Source organism: Nelumbo lutea, chromosome 6 (assembly GCF_056320005.1).
Source record: "Nelumbo lutea isolate HS-2025 chromosome 6, American lotus-T2T, whole genome shotgun sequence".
NCBI classification, from domain to species: Eukaryota; Viridiplantae; Streptophyta; class Magnoliopsida; order Proteales; family Nelumbonaceae; genus Nelumbo; species Nelumbo lutea.
The window spans coordinates 68826106-68844794 of NC_142689.1; the positions used below are offsets into that span (position 1 = coordinate 68826106).

At 38.7% G+C, this 18689-nt stretch overlaps 1 protein-coding gene across 2 annotated transcripts in view; it reads left to right on the forward strand.

The window, feature by feature from the left end:
• The window catches only part of LOC148849484 (WD repeat-containing protein DWA2-like), a 34966-nt gene that overhangs the window by 9317 nt on the left and 6960 nt on the right, over positions 1-18689 (forward strand). For both annotated transcript variants that reach the window (XM_088949322.1, XM_088949323.1), the window contains 4 exons: positions 4060-4187; positions 12731-12800; positions 13612-13700; positions 13924-13969. In XM_088949322.1, the coding sequence (XP_088805448.1) occupies positions 4060-4187; positions 12731-12800; positions 13612-13700; positions 13924-13969 (333 nt within the window). The remainder of the gene's footprint in view (positions 1-4059; positions 4188-12730; positions 12801-13611; positions 13701-13923; positions 13970-18689) is intronic.

Sequence of the window (18689 nt, forward strand, 5' to 3'; positions counted from 1 at the left end):
CCTTCAGAATTTCTGATTACTCCCCCGATACCTGACAATCCCGAATTTCCAAATGAACTTCCATCAAAATTTAGTTTAATTCTGTTACCATCTGGAGGTTTCCATTCCGTCCTTATCTCTCTTTCACTCTTGAAGATTGTGCTACTTCTGTCTAGGATCTTATAATGTCCGTGACTGAGAACTCTTGGAAGATATGCAAAGAGCTTACCTAATGGGCTACTTTAACTTTGATTGTGTCAATCACCTCCTCCGTGGATCTACTCTTTTCTAAAAATATTCTGTTATTCCTTTCTTACCATATCACCCAACAAATAGCTGCCTTTGTATCTTTCTACATAACCTTCCCTCTTTTCTTTAATTGTCTCAAAAGGTCTCGGTTGAAAAAACCTACCACATCTTGAGGGGGAACCCACCTGCAACCAAAGAGAAGACAAAAAGAATCCCAAACATAATGCACAAAAGAACAAGATAAAAGTAGGTGTCAAGGTCTCACCACTTTCCTTACAAAGGGAGCACATGTAAGGAGAAAGGCAAGCAAAAGGCCTTCTTTTCTACAGCATATCACACGTATTAACCTTGCCAAGGAAAATTTCCCAACAGAAGGCTTGAATTTTTGGGGGATAGGCTTACTCCAAATTTCTTTTACAGGGAAGTCCCCAGTCTGGTTGCTAGGTGAGGCAAGAACATTAAAGAAAGAGGAACAAGAGAAGAGGCCATCTGTGGAGCCTTTCCAACTTCTGGAATCTTCCAAAGATGGGTCCAAAAGAACTTGTCCTAGAAGATCCAGCAAGTGACTTTTTTATTTTTATTTTTATGAATAACTGATTACTTCATTGAATTTAAAAGACAGAATACAAGAGAAAGTGAGAGAGAGACAATCTCTCTTATCTCTCCCCTTTAACTTTAGATATAATTACAATTATATTTGAGCCCAAAATGTTTGAATTCTCCCAACCCCTTGCTTGGCTAGTGCATCAGCCATTGAATTAGCTGTTCTTTTCACCCACTGTATTCTCAGTTCCATGTCCTTTGTGATCCATCTGAATTTTTTCTTCTCATTATTATATTTCCACATCCTACTTTCCTCATCCAGTAGCCAAGCCACTACTAGTTTGGAATCCCCTTCAATGATTAGCTTTCTAGCATTCATGGTTCTAGCCCTTTGCACCCCTTCCAAGACTGCCATTACTTCCGCTCTTAGTGAGTCTCCTTCACCTACTGGACCTGAGAATAATGCACACACTTTACCCTCCTCATCCCTGAATACACCTCCAACTCCTGACCTTCCTGGGTTTCCCATACTACTGCCGTCAAAGTTAAGCTTTATAAGTCCTCTTTTAGGAGGGGTCCAGATAGGGATAACAGGCTGCTTATTGACATGTGAGTCTGCCACCATCTTCCAGTTTCTAATGATATCATCAATGGATATATGTGAGAAGATACTTAAGGATTTCAGCCATTGAGCGACTCTAATTAGTATTGATTCAATCAAGGCCTCTTTTGTAGATCTAGCAAGTGAATTAAGGATGCACATTCATTTTCCCTCAGGCCCCTTCTGAAACCCAGATTCCAATTGATCCCACTTGGGCCAGGATTACCCAAAAGACTTATTGTTTTCCTTTGAAGTTTGACAAAGTGTAAAGGTCCGGGAAAAAGGTCTTTGAGTGGACTATCTCCCACCCAAAGATCTTCCCAGAAGCGAACTTTATTGCCCTGACCCACATCAAACCGAATAGAATTAAGGAAATTTGGGTAAATTTCATGAATAGCTTTCCAAGGAGAACAAGAGGATACATGAGGGGCGACTTTTGCATCCCAACCATTCCCATCCAAACCATGAATACTCGCAATGACTTTGTGCCATAGCCTATCTCTCTCAAAAGGGAATCTCCACAACCATTTTCCTGACAGAGCTGAGTTCCTAAGTGAAATATTTCCTATTCCCAAACCCCCTTTATCCTTGGGCTTTCTAATTTATCCCAATTAATCAAGTGATCCTTCCTCTCCTCTCCTGGGTCTCAAAAGAAATCTCTCAAGTATTTTTCTAACCTCCTTGCCACTCTACAGGGTATTCTAAAGGTTGAGAGGAAGTAAACAAGGAGGTTTGCCAATGTGGCTCTAATCAGTGTTATCCTTCCACCAAGAGAGATGTAGTTCCTCCTCCAAAGAGCTAGCTTCCTAGCAAATCTTTCGATGACAGGCTTCCAAAAATCTTCTGACCTAGGATTACCACCTAAAGGTAACCCCAAATAGCTAGTTGGCTAACTTTTAATCTCACACCCCAAAATCTTTGCGTATCTATTAAGTTCCCCTTCCTCCAGATTGATCCCTACGTTGCCTGTTTTGGTCCAATTAATCCTTAAACCTGTTATCCCCACAAAGTTATCCAATAGCCTCTTTAGATTTACCACACCTTCCCCGTTACCACCCTCACAAAAGAAGATTGTGTCATCTGCAAATTGGAGGTGTGTAACAACCTCTTGATTTTTACCTATCCTCCACCCCCTGAACAACCCTTGGGAGTTGGCTTTTGCCACCATTCTACTTAACACCTCAGCCACTACAGTAAAGAGAAAGGGAGATAAGGGGTCTCCTTGCCTAATTCCTCTCTCAGCCAGAAAGAAATCCCTCACTACTCCATTAATAAGAATTGAGTAATGGGCAGAATTCAGACATCCTCTGATCCAAGATCTCCACTTAGTTCCAAAGCCCAACATTTCTAACATTTGAAGTAGCACTTCCCAATTAACCATGTCATAAGCTTTCTCTAGGTCCACCTTACATACCAACCCTTTTCCTCTACCCTTTCTTTAATTTACAGGATATGAAGTCAGTCATTAAGATCAAATTTATGTTCATATTTAAGACTTGTGAGTGGATTCTGAGAATCTTTGATGCTGGTTATTTTATTGTTTTAATTAATGAATATTAGACTTATGTTGTGAAGTCTTGTCACCAATTGGCTTTAACATTTAAGTTTTCATGAAATATTTTACTATTTATTATAAAAAAGCCTCTTTGACATCAGAATTTGTGATCCAAGAAAACTTCTTTATATTAACCCTTGTTTTCATTTTGAGACCATTTATTTGAGAGCATGAAAAGTTAACAACTCTAAGTGGCCGGAAAGTTGCTTAATGCCCTGATCAAATTGCCCATGACATAACTGCTTAGAAAAGAAATAAATCCTGATATGCTTGATCATTAAATCACTTTAGGACTTTTCTGTATCAAAAGTAGATTTCTCATTTAAGTAGGCTCAACTTGCCTTTCTTCTATAATGTACTTGGCTAACAGCAAAACAGTAGAACTGTTTCCATGCATTTGCACTTGGTTAAAATTTCTGTGAAGTGTTTAAATTATTATAGCATTTTAGATGCAGACAGATGTGTATCGTTTGTATAGATGGATGTAAATGCCACAAACACTGATTAGGCATGAAATTTGCACTTGAATCACTCAATTTCTGTCATTTCTCTGGATTGTGTGCATGCATGTATGGATCAGTACATACCACCTCTCCAGAATTTGCAGGGTGTTCACCAGAAAATTCTTTTCTCTTCTTCCTCATCTATTATTAGTTCTTCATCCTCATCTCCATTTTACATTTTATTTTTTTTGTTTCAATCCCTTCTTGTTTCACAATGATCAGGCTTGAATTTTACACTTACATAACTCAATTTCTGCCATTTCTCTGGAATGTGTACGCATGCATGTATGGACCTATGAATTAATTCATGCCACCTCTCCAGAACCTTTTTATTGGAAACTGAGCAACTTTTGTTACCTTGATATTTTTCTTGAGAAACTTGTTTTCTTCAAAATTCAGAACCTTCTGGAGGTCAGTAGGTTTGTCCAATTTTACCTGATTGTATGAAGCAACTTTTCTTCCCATGTTTTAATTTAAAACAATGCAAACTATCATGTTCTTATCAGCAAGCAAGTTCTCCAATCCATAGTATTAATTTGACCTTCCTTAAGTTCACTAGCTGCTTTTCCATGTCATAGTTGGATTCTTGATCTTTATGCTGAATGTTAATAATCTTTTTTGGAGCTAAGGTACAATCTCAGGAAACTGTTGGTATGCTGCATTCCTTCTCTGGTGGAGCATGGGATCCACATGATCAGAATGCAGTTGCAGCAACATGTGATACATCAATCCAGTTTTGGGACATAAGGATGATGAAGTATGATTCTTTTCACTCACTCACTCACTCTATCTATATATTTAAATGGCCATTACCTAACGTTGGTGTTAGCTATCTGGGTGGGGGTTTTGAACAAAAACTGAGAAACTGAACCGAAAAATCTGGTTAACTGAACTGATCGGGTCAGTGTTTTGCAAAAACTGATGCTATCAGTTCGGTTTTTGGTTAACCTAAAAGAAAAACCGGTTAACTGAACCGACCGGTATATATATTTAATATATATTATATATACATTTATATGCCCTATATAAATATATATTATATTTTTATTGTCTATTTATAATATATTAAATACATTATATATTTATAGAATTTATATTATATATAAATATAAAATTGAGTTAATTGATTGGTTTCGGTTCCTGGCCTGACCGGTGGCACCAGTTTGGTTTCAAAAATTAGCTCATGGTTTGGTTAACCGAACCGTGAGCACCCCTAATCAACTCGCCATTGACTTGGCTGATTGAACTGTTCGAAGTTCAAACCATCATCTGGCTGTTGGGCTGTGATTCTAGGTTTGGTTCTAGTAAAACCCAGGAATTGATCAAAACCGTTGACTGGTCAAAAACTGTCTAACTTGGGCGGTTGGACTGTTGACCCGTTCGACTTGGTCATGGGTTGCACACTAAATGTGTATGTAAACTTTTGGAGTCTATAACTTTGCACTCTGATGTCCAATTGGGGTGATCTATTTTAGATTTTGGATAACCTTTTGAGATCTATGTGTCCCAAGGCACCGTAGGCGCCTTGCCCTACTATTTTTGAAAAAAAATCCTTCTTTGGCCTCAAATCACAGTTTTTAATATTTTTTATAAGTTAAAAAATCAGAAACTGAATTAAATATAAAATAATACATATATTACATGTAGAATGTAAGTACATTATTTATTAATAAAATATGTATTTACACACACACATATATACATATATGTGTATGTATATAACTATATATATATATATATATTTGCAGCAAAAAAAAAACTATATATATATATATATACTTGTAGAGATAGTTAATAGCTTCTAGAGTGTGTGGTTCCAGCCCCACTCTTATTTATTTATTTTGTTATTTTTTATTTCCTATAGTTGGGCCGGTTGGGCCATGTTTATCCTTGCTTATTTGTGTTTTATTTTAAGTAGGGGTATTAGAGTAACTCCTACTCTTGTAAGGAGACTAATATATATAATATCTTATGGGGCGGCAGATTAAGTCAACCGGACCCTTTTTTCTTTCTCTTCTTTCTTCTCTCTTCTCTTCTCTTCTTCTTCTTCTTCTCTTCTCTTCGAAGCCTAGTTGTTTTTTCTTTCTTCTTTTCCCTGAATTATAGTAAAACAGATATCTATTTTACTTTATTTATTCAAGTATACTTAAATATATAGAGTGCTGGTGTGGCACAGTCTGACCCATTTGACTCAGATGGTTGAACTGGTGACCTATGACCCGGAGGCAAAAGCGGTTCAGCCTCCGGGTTGGTTTTTAAAACATTTATTGGGAGGGGTAGACTGTTTTTCTTAGTGTTTCATCAGAAAAATAGTCTCTTTTGGTCTTCTTCTTGGAGTTTTATTGGGATGGGTATTCATTGAGCCGTCTAAAGCAGATAACAGAATTTGGCCACTAACTCCCTCGGGTTCATACACTTGTGCTTCTTTTTTCAAAGCACTATTACCCTCTCATCCGGTTGGTTCTTCTTTTCCTATTAAAGAAGTGTGGTGTCGACCTATACCTCCTAAGGTTGGGGGTTTTTGTTGGGAGGCCTTCCTGGGAGGAGTTAATATAGGGGATCTACTCCAAAGGAAAAGATCCAACAGCTGCTTGTCTCCTCATTGGTATGTTCTTTGTAAGTCTGATGGTGAGTCTAGATATCATTTACTAATATTTTATCAGTTTGTTAAAGCTATTTGGGTATGGTTTACTTCTCTGTTTGGATGTTGGTGGACTCCCCCTTTGAATGTTCCAAGCTTGTTTTCCTCTATGCCTAATTGGCCAACTAAAAGGGCTAAAATCATGTGGAGGTGTGGTAGAACTGCAGGCTGTTGGACAGTGTGGGAAGAGAGGAACTCAAGGATCTTCTCAAATAAAGAGAAAAGCATGGAAGAAGTCATGGAGATCTTCCATATTAGGATGGTACAATGGTTGAGAACATTGGAGCTGTTCAAAGTATTCTCAGCTGATGAGATGTTAAGGAATTGGAAGGAGATTGCAGATTCAGGTTTATGTAGGAAGATAATAAAAGTTTGTTGGACTCCTCCACCCCTTGAGTTCACTAAACTGAACTTTGATGGCAGCAGCATAGGGAACCCAGGGCCTTCCGGAATTGGGGGTGTGATAAGGGATGAAACAGGGAACTTATTAGCCATGTACTCTGGGCCAATTGGGGTGGGTGACTCCTTGAGGGCTGAGATTTTAGCAGCTATTGAAGGGATTCAAAGGGTCAAGGAAATGAATATAAAAAAGGTGGTTATAGAAGGTGATTCTGAAGTGGTGGTGAAATAGCTAAAAGAGGACAGTGCTATGATGTGGAAATATAGCAATGACTAAAAGGACATGGAAATTCACTGTACATGGATAAAGAGAAGTGCAAATGCATTGGCTGATGGTCTAGCTAGGCAAGGGGCAAATAGAGATACATTATTCTGGGCTGTTTTGTAATCACTGCATGGTCAAAAAGTCACTTGGGTAGCTGCTGGAGTTAAGACTTTTTAGCTCCATCCCTTTGTAAACCTGATTTTTATCATTAATAAAATTTCACTGTTACTGATTAAAAAAAATAGTGCTCTACATAGTATGGAGAAGGTTGGAAGTGAGTCGAAAACACAAGGGGAAGGATTTTTTGGGACTAGTAACATGACTGAAATCTTGTTCCAGATTACCATTGTTAGGTTTTGTAAAGAACACTGATGTGAACCCCACTGATGTGGTCCCCACTGTTATGGTCCCTATGTAAGCAATAAGGGAAATTCAGCCCTTTTACAGTTAACCAATAGTTATAAATACTAAGAGAGGGTCGTGACCTACTTTCTTTTAATTCCAGACTGCTTGTAGTCTAGATTGACTACTGGTTTGATGGAACAAATTACTTGGAGTGGGCCCAATCAACAATGATGGCCATTGGAGGTAGAGGTAAATAAGGTTATGTGACCGAAGACACAAAGAAGCCAACCAAGGAAAATACATCTCATCCGAAATGGGTTCAAGAGAACTATTTGGTGATGACTTGGCTATGCAACTCTATGCAGCGCCATATCAGCCGAAACTTCCTTTGGGCAAAAACAGCCAAGGAGATTTGGGACAGCATGAAGGAGACTTATTCTCAACCTCTTAATGTGGCTAGAGCTTATGAACTGAAGTGTGAAGTTAATAACCTCAAGCAAGGGGAGAAGCAAGTCTCAATGTATTTTGCTACTCTGAAATCCCTTTGGCATGAAATTGATCACTTGGAAACTATTGAATGGGAAAGCTAGAGGGATGCAACAACATATAGAAAACTGATTGAAACAAATAGAGTATTTGAGTTTTTAGCTAGTCTAAACTCAGATTTTGACATTATAAGACAACGACTTCTCACTAGGGAGATAGTGACTTTATCTCAAGCCTACTCATTGGTTCATAATGAAGAGAGTAGGAGGAAGGTTATGCTTTCTTTTCAGCCTACAGAAGCAGCTTTGGCAGCAACAAAATCTAAGGTTGAAGGGGAAAAGGAAAGGGAAATTAAGAAGGAAGACAAAAGAGATTTTTTTGTGATCATTGCAAGAAACCTAAACATACTAGGGACACTTGTTGGAAGTTGCATTTTCATCTAATGCCGGTGAGACTTAGAAACAAGAAGGGGAGTGCTAATGTGGCAACTATTGCAGACAATACATATTCTTTCAGCACAAGGACCACATCCTTGGATGCTTTAGCTGCTGTCCAGGCTGCATTGACACAACTAGAGAATGAAGCTGGTATTTCTGGATCTACATCTCAACCTTCAGCTACCACACCTGCTCATCCTACTTCAGCCCGTGCTCATACAGGTACAAGAGCTACAACATGTCATGTTTCTGTCCCAAGTAACACTAGACTATTATGGGTAATAAATTCAGGTGCTTCAGACCATATGGCCAATTTATCTACTTTGTTTACCACCTATTGTTTATCCTCTGGAGGAGACAAAGTATCTATTGTTGATGGCTCCCTTGTGTCAATTTCAGCCCGTGCTCATACAGGTACAAGAGCTACAGCATGTCATGTTTCTGTCCCAAGTAACACTAGACTATTCTGGTTAATAAATTCAGGTGCTTCAGACCATATGGCCAATTTATCTACTTTGTTTACCACCTATTGTTTATCCTCTGGAGGAGACAAAGTATCTATTGTTGATGGTTCCCTTGTGCCAATTTCTGGCAAGGGAGACATCGAACTGTCTGATGCCATCTCCCTATCCTCAGTTTTGCATGTTTCTAAACTTAGGGCTAACTTGCTTTCAGTTAGTAGTATTACTAAGAGTCAAAACTGTTCAGTAACATTTTTTTCCTGATCGTTGTGTTTTTTAGGATCTGGAAACGAAGAAGGTGATTGGGATTGGCTGTGAGATGAATGGAGTCTACCTGCTTAAACATTCTCAAGGGAAGCAGAGTGAAGTTGGGAAATTGTTTGTCTCTCAGTCTTGGAGGCAGATTATGCTTTAGCATAACCGATTAGGTCATTTATCTTTTGGGTCTTTGAAGAGTTTGTTTCCAAATTTATTTGAGTCAATCCAAGTGTTTAGTCTAAAGTGTGAAGGTTGTGAACTTGCAAAACACTGTAGATCAACTTATCCTTTGAGTAATAAAAGAAGCAACATTCCTTTTGAAATTGTGCATACAGATGTTTGGGGGCCATACCATACTTCCACCATGGGGGGGTACCGATACTTCTTGTTATTTGCTGATGATTATACCCGCTTCTCATGGGTTTACCTTATGCACTCTCGAGATGAGGTCCCTTCTCTGACCCAAACTTTCCATTAGATAGTTTTGAACCAGTTTGAAATCACGATCAAAATTTTTAGATCTGATAACGCCAAGGAGTACTTTGCAAAACCTTTGGCATCCTATCTTCTAGATCACGGGGTCATGCATCAGAGCACCTGTCCTCGTACACATCAGTAGAATGGGGTCGCTGAGAGAAAAAAATAAACATATCTTAGAGGTAGCTAGAAGCATCATGCTCAACTCAAATGTTCCCATACGCTTCTGGGGGGATGCAATCCGTACAACTATTTACCTTATTCACAGGGTTCCTTTACAGGTTCTAGACATGAAAACACCATTCAGCCTTCTGTACCCAGACAACGACCTGTTTACTATTCCCCTCAAAAGATTTGGGTGTACTTGTTTTGTTCAAATCCTTGGACCTCATCGCTCAAAATTTGATCCCAAAGCCACTAAATGTATTTTCCTTGGGTATGCATAAAATCAAAAGGGATATTGCTGTTATGAGCTTGTTTCAGGGAAACGTTTTGTGTCCATGGATGCCACCTTCTTTGAGGATATGCACTACTATCATAGGGCTTCTCTTAAGGGGGAGAGTATTGAGGAAGGGATTTCAGTTTCAGCCTCCAGTATCGTGAAGAGGGTTGTCAAAAGTGCAAGGAGTTGAGAGTGTATCATAGATAGTGGTGGAGGCAGGTTGAGTCTTGTCCTCAACAGCAGTCTGGGTCGATCCCAACATCTACAACCCCATAACCAAATACTACCATTGCTCCCACTGTTGAGCCCACAATTGCAGATACTTTGCCTGACACTTTTGATCATCAACCTCCTCCTTCAGATGACCTTGGTCTTCCAATTGCAATTCATAAAGGGAAGCACCGTTGTACCTCATCCACTGCCCATTGTATCTCCAAGTTCCTTTCCTATGATTGTCTCTCAGAATCCTATAGATCTTACCTGGCATCTATTGCTACTATTCCTATACCCAGAATAGTGTAAGAAGCTCTATTGATACCTGAGTGGAAGGAAGCAATGAAAGTAGAGATGGATGGTCTTGTTAAGAGCAACACATGGGAACTAGTTAACCAACCTGAGGGGAAGAAACCTGTTGGATGTAGATGGGTGTTTACTGTGAAATATAATGCTGATGGTTCTGTAGAGAGGTATAAGGACAAATTTGTTGTAAAGGGATTCACACAAATTTATGGCATAGACTATATGGAAACCTTTGCACCAGTTGCAAAAATGAACACTATCAGAGTCCTACTATCCATTGTTGCGAACTTCTCATGGCCACTATTTCATATGGATGTTAAGAATGCTTTCCTCAATAGAGACTTGCAAGAAGAGGTATACATGGAGTTACCCCTTGGCTTTTACATTACAAAAGTAAGAAGGAAAGTTTGCCTACTGAAAAAGGCTTTATATGGGATGAAACAATCTTCGAGAGCTTGGTTTGATAGATTTAGACTGTCTTTGGACAAATGTGGTTACATACAGGATCAGTCAGATCACACTCTTTTCTTTAAGAAGACAGACTCTTCCCTGACCCTTCTTGTTGTCTATGTGGATGACATTGTGATAACCGGGAGTGTTACTAGTGAGATTGAATCTCTTAAACAACATCTTCACATGGAATTTGAAGTGAAGGACTTGGGGGAATTGTGCTTTTTCCTGGGAATTGAGGTAGCTCGATCTAAGCATGGCATTTTTATCTCTCAGAGAAAGTATGTTCTTGACTTATTGGAGGAAACTGGAAATTTAGGAGTGAAGCCTGCTAATACACCTATTGAGTTAAACCATAAAATAAGTGCAGAAAATGGAGACCTTTAGGACAGGGCTATGTATCAAAGGCTGGTTGAGAAACTATTTTATCTTTGCCTAACTTGGCCAGATATTTCATATGCTGTGTGTTGTTAGTTAGTACATGCATTCTCCTAGGACCACTCACCTCCTTGCAGTGGAAATGATACTTGCTTACTTAAAGAGATGCCTAGGGAGAGCATATTCTTCAAGAATAGTGGTCACATGAAAATAGAAGTATATACATATGTGGATTGGGCTGGATGTGTTGACGACTGGAGGTCTACCTTTGGGTATTGTGCTTTTGTAGGGGGAAATCTTGTTTCCTGGAGAAGCAAGAAACAAAATGTTGTTGCTCGCTCCAGTGCAGAAGCTGAATACAGATCCATGGCCAATGGTGTTGCAGAAGTGTTATGGCTGAAATCCTTCCTTAATGATCTGGAAATTGATTATGGGAAGCCTTTGATGCTGTATTGCGATAATGAAGCAGCAATTAATATTGCCCACAACCCAATACAGCATGATAGGACTAAGCATATCGAGGTGGACAAACATTTTATCTGAGAGAGAGTTGCATCTCAAGAAGTGTGCCTTCCTTACATTGCCTCAATCATGCAGTCACAAATAACAGGTTGTAGACAGATTTACGCAAGTTGGGAATGACAAACATGATAAAACATCTATTCCCAACTTGAGGGGGGAGTGTAGAGATAGTTAATAGCTTCTAGAGTGTGTGGTTCCAGCCCCACACTTATTTATTTATTTTGTTATTTTTTATTTCCTATAGTTGGGCCGGTTGGGCCATGTTTATCCTCGCTTATTTGTGTTTTATTCTAAGTAGGGGTGTTAGAGTAACTCCCACTCTTGTAAGGAGACTAATATATATAATATCTTATGGGGCGGCATATTAAGTCACCCGAACCCTTTTTTCTTTCTCTTCTTTCTTCTCTCTTCTCTTCTTTTTCTTCTCTTCTCTTCGAAGCCTAGTTGTTTTTTCTTTCTTCTTTTCCCTGAATTACAGTAAAACAGAAATCTTTTGCTTTATTTATTCAAGTATACTTAAATATATAGAGTGCTGGTGTGGCACAGTCTGACCCGTTTGACTCAGACGGTTGAACTGGTGACCCACGACCCGGAGGCAAAAGCGGTTCGGCCTCCAGGTTGGTTTTTAAAACATTTATTGGGAGGGGTAGACTGGGTACATATATTAAGTAGCAACTAAACAATGGATCCAAATTGAAAACTGATATCTAATAGGATCCAAAATTGGAAACTCCTTATTGTGTTTTGCTTGTAGTTTAGCCTTTATTTTAAGTCTTGAATGAATTGTGCCATATTGGGCTTGTTATACAATATCAAAATGAGCACTCTAATTTTGCCAGATATCAGTTATACAAATTGAAAACTGATATCTAATAGGATCCAAAATTGGAACTTCTTATTGTATTTTGCTTGTAGTTTAGCCTTTAATTCAAGTCTTGAATGAATTGTGCCTTATTGGGCTTTTTATACAATATCAAAATGGGCATTCTAATTTTGCCAGAAGTCAAGGTAATCCGATTCCATTTGGCATAGGAAATATGGCACGATTGTTTTCCTGAGAATTATGGATCTTGATCAAATGCTTTTCTTAACTCCTGATGCTCTTCCTGAGAATCAAGATTGTTTTCCCAAGGTTTCTCCGTGCATGTTAAAACATTTAGCATGATCAGATTTACGCTCCATTTCTAACAGATATAGTTGCACATAAATCTTTTTTCCAGGAAGACAAATTCAATTGAGCATGCACATGCTCGCAATGTGGATTATAACACCAAAAGGCAGAACATTATTGTAAGTGCTTGCCTCATGGATCTGTGATTTCACTTTGTTCCTTGTTAATCTCATAGATCCTTACAGTCCTGACTGTAAATTTCTTGTGTTCTTTTCTTTAATCATTAACACAATTATAATTTGTAGAAATGCTTAATAATAAAATATACTCTTTTATGTCTCATAAATTTTGCTAGTATTCATAGCTGAAACTCCAGCATGTCCATAAATACTGTTTCCATTAAAAATAGAAAATAAGTGAAGATCATTTTCTGGGATAGTTTTTTTTTTTTTTTTGTTTAGATGCAAGAAATTTCTTTGTTCCATCTGTTTTATCCATATTGCCCATTTATTGATTCAATATTTTCTTATCAGTCATACTTATCAAAAAAGAATATATATATTTTCTTATCAGTCAATACTAAACTTTGTTAAATTGAATAAAGAATGCTATATGTCATTTAGAATTCAATCTGTCAGTTAATCATTTTTCCAATCTCTTTGCATAGGGGCTACATGCAGAAAGAAAATAAACTTTCTTCATTATCTGATCAAAAGTAATGTGGCTGGAAAAATTGCAGTATGAATTGAACCATATTTTCCAATATAAGTTGAACTTTCTAACCATTACTAGCTATTACTGCACATGTTTTTCTTTAATATTTGAACTTTAAATTGACCCATGCGAGCATTCTGGAGATAACTCTCTGGTTTGCAAGAGTTATATTCTCTGGTGTCCTGCTTAAAAGGCAAACTTTATTATATCTGATAATGATGTTTATCTTGTGTTTCTTCAATATTGAAATAACAAAATTGTTGACAAATTTCACAGGTCAGTGCAGAGGATGAAACTGGAATACGTATTTGGGATCTTAGAATGCCAAAGATTCCTATCAGAGAGCTTCCTGGTCATGCACATTGGTACTTCTAATTCCTACTGGGCAGTCTACATGCATGAGCATTTTCATGGAGCTTATGCATGATGACATTGGTTCTGTTTAAACTTTTGTGTGCTGTCATGTCAAAATTTTTATGTGGGGACTTATGATATGTCTATTTCAGTGTTGGTGGCGTGTATTGTATTTTTGGTCGTTTCCTAGTTTTTGAGGTTTGCTTATTGTTGGCTTTTTCATCATCTTGGCAGGACTTGGGCTGTCCGGGTTAACCCAGAATATGATGAGCTCATTTTGGTCTCTCTCTCTCTCTCTCTCTCTTTCTCTCTCTTATCAATACTGCTTGGGAAAACAGTCCTGTACATCATCCACTATAAGACATGCCACAATTGCTGGGGGTTGGACATCCTTCTGTGATTATTCTGAAGAAGTCTTCCATGATAAGTAGTTGGACAATTATACTCTTCTAATCACAATAACACTGTCCTTTGGCAGCCTCCTCCAGAAAAGGAGCTTAGGGGAATCAAAAGTGGTGATATTCACCACAGTGGTAACAACATGGAACCCTAGTCCAGATTGCAACATGGTTATGAACTCCAAGGTGACCTTGCTGCTTAGTTTGTAGGACTTGCCAGAATGCAAAAGATGCTTTAAAGGTAGTTGCACAGAAATGACAAGAAATAAGGAAGAAAAGGAATTGGAGAGGAAAGATAGAAAGATAACTAGCAGTCTCACTAACCATGGGAAGTGGAATGTGGAGTCACACTTCTCAAATCACAACAGAATTGCAAATGCAAATCTCAGAACTTTCATTCACTTGAAAATTTGGAGTAAAATGTCTTTAATTAAAGAAGGCTAAATTTTCTTATCAAGAAAATCCAAATTACAAAATACCAAATTTCTTTATTAGAGTTTTATTAGATACAAATACCAAAAATGCCTCTAATTGTTTAGTTGGCATTTCTTGGGAACATTCTTCTAGCTTTTTTCTGCTTTCTTGTCTGTTGGAGTTGGCTTGATATGAGTCACAGGGTGAGCAACCAAATTGGCTTATGTGCAGAACAAGTTGGCTGTGGGAATATTTGGCTTGTAAATAGAAAACCAACTGAAGTATTGGGGCATATGAACAAGGGAATGCTGTGAGTACAGGCCTAAAGCAACATGGTTAAGGCCTGCTGGTTAACATTGTTAGTATCGACTAAATAAGGGTAGAATGGTCATTCGAGTCTTATTAGTATGGTGAGGTGTCTTTAAGTTAGTGCTGATGTGTCCCAACTTAAATAGGGGCATAACAGGCTTTTGTTATTATTTAGTAAACTATATATATATATATATATCCTGGCCGACCTAAGAGAGTAAGTTTTTTTCTCTTCTCTCTGGATCGAACAGGTTTTTTCCTTCTACTTCTTCTCTTCTTCTCTCCCTCTCTCTCTTTCTCTTCTTCTCTTTTACCTTAAGTTCAGATATGAAACTGACTGACTAATCTGAATTATAACAAACATCATGGATTCTCCTAGCTATTCTACAGTTTATCTTCCTTCCCCATAATTAGATGTTGTGATCTGTGATGAGTCATTCAGGAAGGAGTTGAGATTGAAATAAAGATGGCAGCTCTCTTGGCAATTTAAGGGCCTTTGCAATTTAGGGTTTTCTTTCTGAAAGGGGAGGTTAAACATTTTAGCGGGGACTCTAAAGTGATCCTAAGCTTGGCTGAGAGGAGAGGAAAAGAGTCCTTGGTGGTTCAGAAATAAGATCAAAAAATTCAGAAGACTGTCAAAATTAATGCAAATATCAATCCGGTGGGTTCCAAGGTTGGCAAACTATTTAGCAGATCAATTAGCAAAACAAGGGGTTAGAAGAGAACAAACTTTTTGGGCACGGTTGTAATTCTAAATAGCAAAGCTCTGGGTTTGTTTTTTTGTTTTTTCTTTTTATTGTTACAAGGGTAGCTGAGGCTGCTCTCCATTGTAAATTTCTTCTATATCAATAAAAGCTTTCTTTGTTATTGAGTTTAATGGCCGAGGGGAGAGAAGAAAGGATCTCAAGTAAAGGGGGGGGGGGGTAAGGGTGTTTTGGAGGGGGTTCTACTATTTCCTAATGAAAATCATAAGATAGAATGTGAGGGGCTTAGGAAGTGCAAGGAAGAGAAGACTAATAAAAGAGATGCTTAGAAGGGAAAGGCCTGATGTGGTTATGCTACAAGAGACAAAATTAGAAGGGATGGATAGAAGGCGGGCTAGAAGTGTGTGGAAATCAAGAGGGATTAGTTGGGCTTCAACTCCCTCTTGGGGAGCTTCAGGGGGAATAATTACCTTGTGGTAAGAAGATGTGGTAGAAGCAGCTGAGGAATTAGTAGGTAACTTCTTTGTGTCTCTGAAATTCAAAATGGAGGGTGATTTTACTTGGCTGCTAACCAATGTGTATGGACCCAATAATTACAGAGAGTGGAATGAATTGTGGGAGTTGTATGGCATTCAAGAGTTATTTAGTTCATAACAGAGTCAAATAACCCTCATCAATCCATCACTACTAGCATGAGGAAATTCAATGATTTTATTAACTCTTGTGAGTTGAAGGAGATTCCTCTTTTGCAAGCCAATTTTACCTAGTCCAACTTTTAGGAGAACCCAACATGTTTGAAGCTAGATAGATTCTTGTTCAATGAAGCCTGGGAGAATCAATGGAGGGGGTTGATGGCTAAAGGGTTACCTAGAGTTACTTCGGATCACTGCCCTATTCAGTTAGGAGAGGAACCATTAGACTTTGGACCTAGACCCTTTAGATTTGAGAATATGTGGTTGACTCACCCAGACTGTGTAAAAAATATTGAACGCTGGTGGAGTGAAGAGCTAAGGGGGGTGAAGTGGAAAGGAGTTAGTTTTCATAGAAAACTAAGGAACTTGAGGACAAAATTGAAAACTTGGAACAGGGACCAATTTGGGATGTTAGAGGATTGTAAATCTTCCTTGTTGACTCAGATTGAAGAATTGGACAAAAAGGAATCCAAAGGACTATGAATGCACAAGAACGGGAGTTTTGATGGAATTTAAAGAAGGAATTATAAGAGGTCATGTTGCGAGAAGAGATTTCATGGAGGCAAAAATCAAGGTTTAAATGGATCATGGAAGGAGATGGAACACAATTTTTTTTTCATGTGATGGCCAATGGGAGGAGGAGGAGGAAAAATTTTGTAGGACAACTTGAGATTGATGGAGAGGAAATCTCCTCTCAAGAAGAGATAGCCAGATGCTTTGTAGATCATTTTAAGTCAATTCTGAGAAGACCTCTTGATTGTAGGGTGGAAATGGATGGTCTAGATTGGCTACGTCTTTCTGAGAGGGAGAGGGGATGGCTGGAAAGAAATTTTGAGGAAGAGATCAGACAAGCAGTTTTCCTAATGGATAGATCTAAGGCTCCTGGGCCAGATGGATTCACAGTGGCCTTTTATCAAGATTGTTGGGACATAGTTAAAAATGATTTATTTGAGGTCTTCAGGGAGTTTGAGGATAACCATGTTGTTAGCCCTGGGGTCAATGCTACTTTTGTAGCTCTTGTTCCCAAGGAGGTTGTCGCTAAACATCCTAAGGACTTCAGACCAATCAGCTTGGTGACTAATGTTTACAAAATTTTGGTTGAGGTCTTATCCTCGAGGATTAAAGTGTGTTTGTACAAGCTCAAGGTGTGTTTGTACAAGGCAGACAAATAGTAGATCAGATTTTGATAGCTAATGAATGTGTGGTCAAGGGCTTTGTTTGCAAATTGGATCTTGAAAAAGCCTACGATTTGGTGGACTGGAGCTTCCTCTTAGAGGTGCTAAGTAAGTGTGGATTTGGGGAAAGATGGTGCAAGTGAATCAAGGGTTGTCTCACTTCTTGCCATTATTCTATCCTTGTCAATGAAATAGTTAAGGATTTCTTCCCAGCTTGTAGAGGCCTACGACAAGGTGATCCACTCTCCCCCTTTTTATTCACTCTTGTTGCTGATGTGTTAAGTAGATTGATATCAAAAGCAAATAGGGAGGAGGTTGTGAGTGGTTGGAGAATAGGAAGAAATAGTGTACCTGTGACTCACCTTCAGTTTGCAGATGATACTATAATCTTTTGTGAAGGAAGCGGTTTGAGGAAGGTTGGGAACCTTAAGAATTTAATTAAATTTTTTGAAAAGGCCTCAAATCTAAAAATCAACTTTGATGGGAGTTAATATGGATGCTTAAGAAATAGAGGCTATGGTTGCTTAGAGTGCTCCACCTCTTCCTGGCCCTTAACTTATCTAGGTCTTCCCCTAGGAGGTAACCTAAAGGAAAGCCGCTTTTGGATCCCCGTTGTGGAAAAGTTTGGTAAGAAGTTGGCAAGCTGGAAAAAGAATTATATCTCTATGGGTGTAGAGTGACTTTGATCAAATCCACACTTGCTAATCTGCTGGTCTTCTTTTTGTCTGTCTTTAAGATTCCTGCTAGGGAAGCTAAGAGGTTAGAGAAAATGATGAGGGGCTTCTTGTGGGAGCCGGGGCAAGAGAAGAAGGATCATTTGGTTAGATGGAAAATAGTTAGTTGAAGTAAGGAGGAAGGAGGATTAGGAATAGGGAATATCACTTTCAAGAATGTAGCCCTTCTAGGTAAGTGGTTGTGGAGGTGGCCTTTAGAGAGGGAGGGGTTATGGCATGAAGTCGTGGCAAGTATCCATGGCTATTCCGGAAATGGTTGGGATGCAGGGGTATCTAGACGGGCAACTCTTGCAACACCTTGGAAGGCAATCATGGCATCCTCCCACAGTTCCTATGCTTTGTAAGGTATGATGCTTGCTCTGGGACTTGTATTCTTTTCTGGGAAGACACTTGGGTGGGAAATTTGCCCCTTAAGGACCTGTACCCTTTTCTCTTCTCTATTTCCCTTCATAAAAAAGAACCTGTGTCTTCCTTTATTTTGCCCCCATATGCCCCTTTGTCGACAAATTGGGACCTTGGATTCTGTAGAGGGTTGAGGGATGAGGAATCCTTATCAATTTCTGAGCTCCTATTG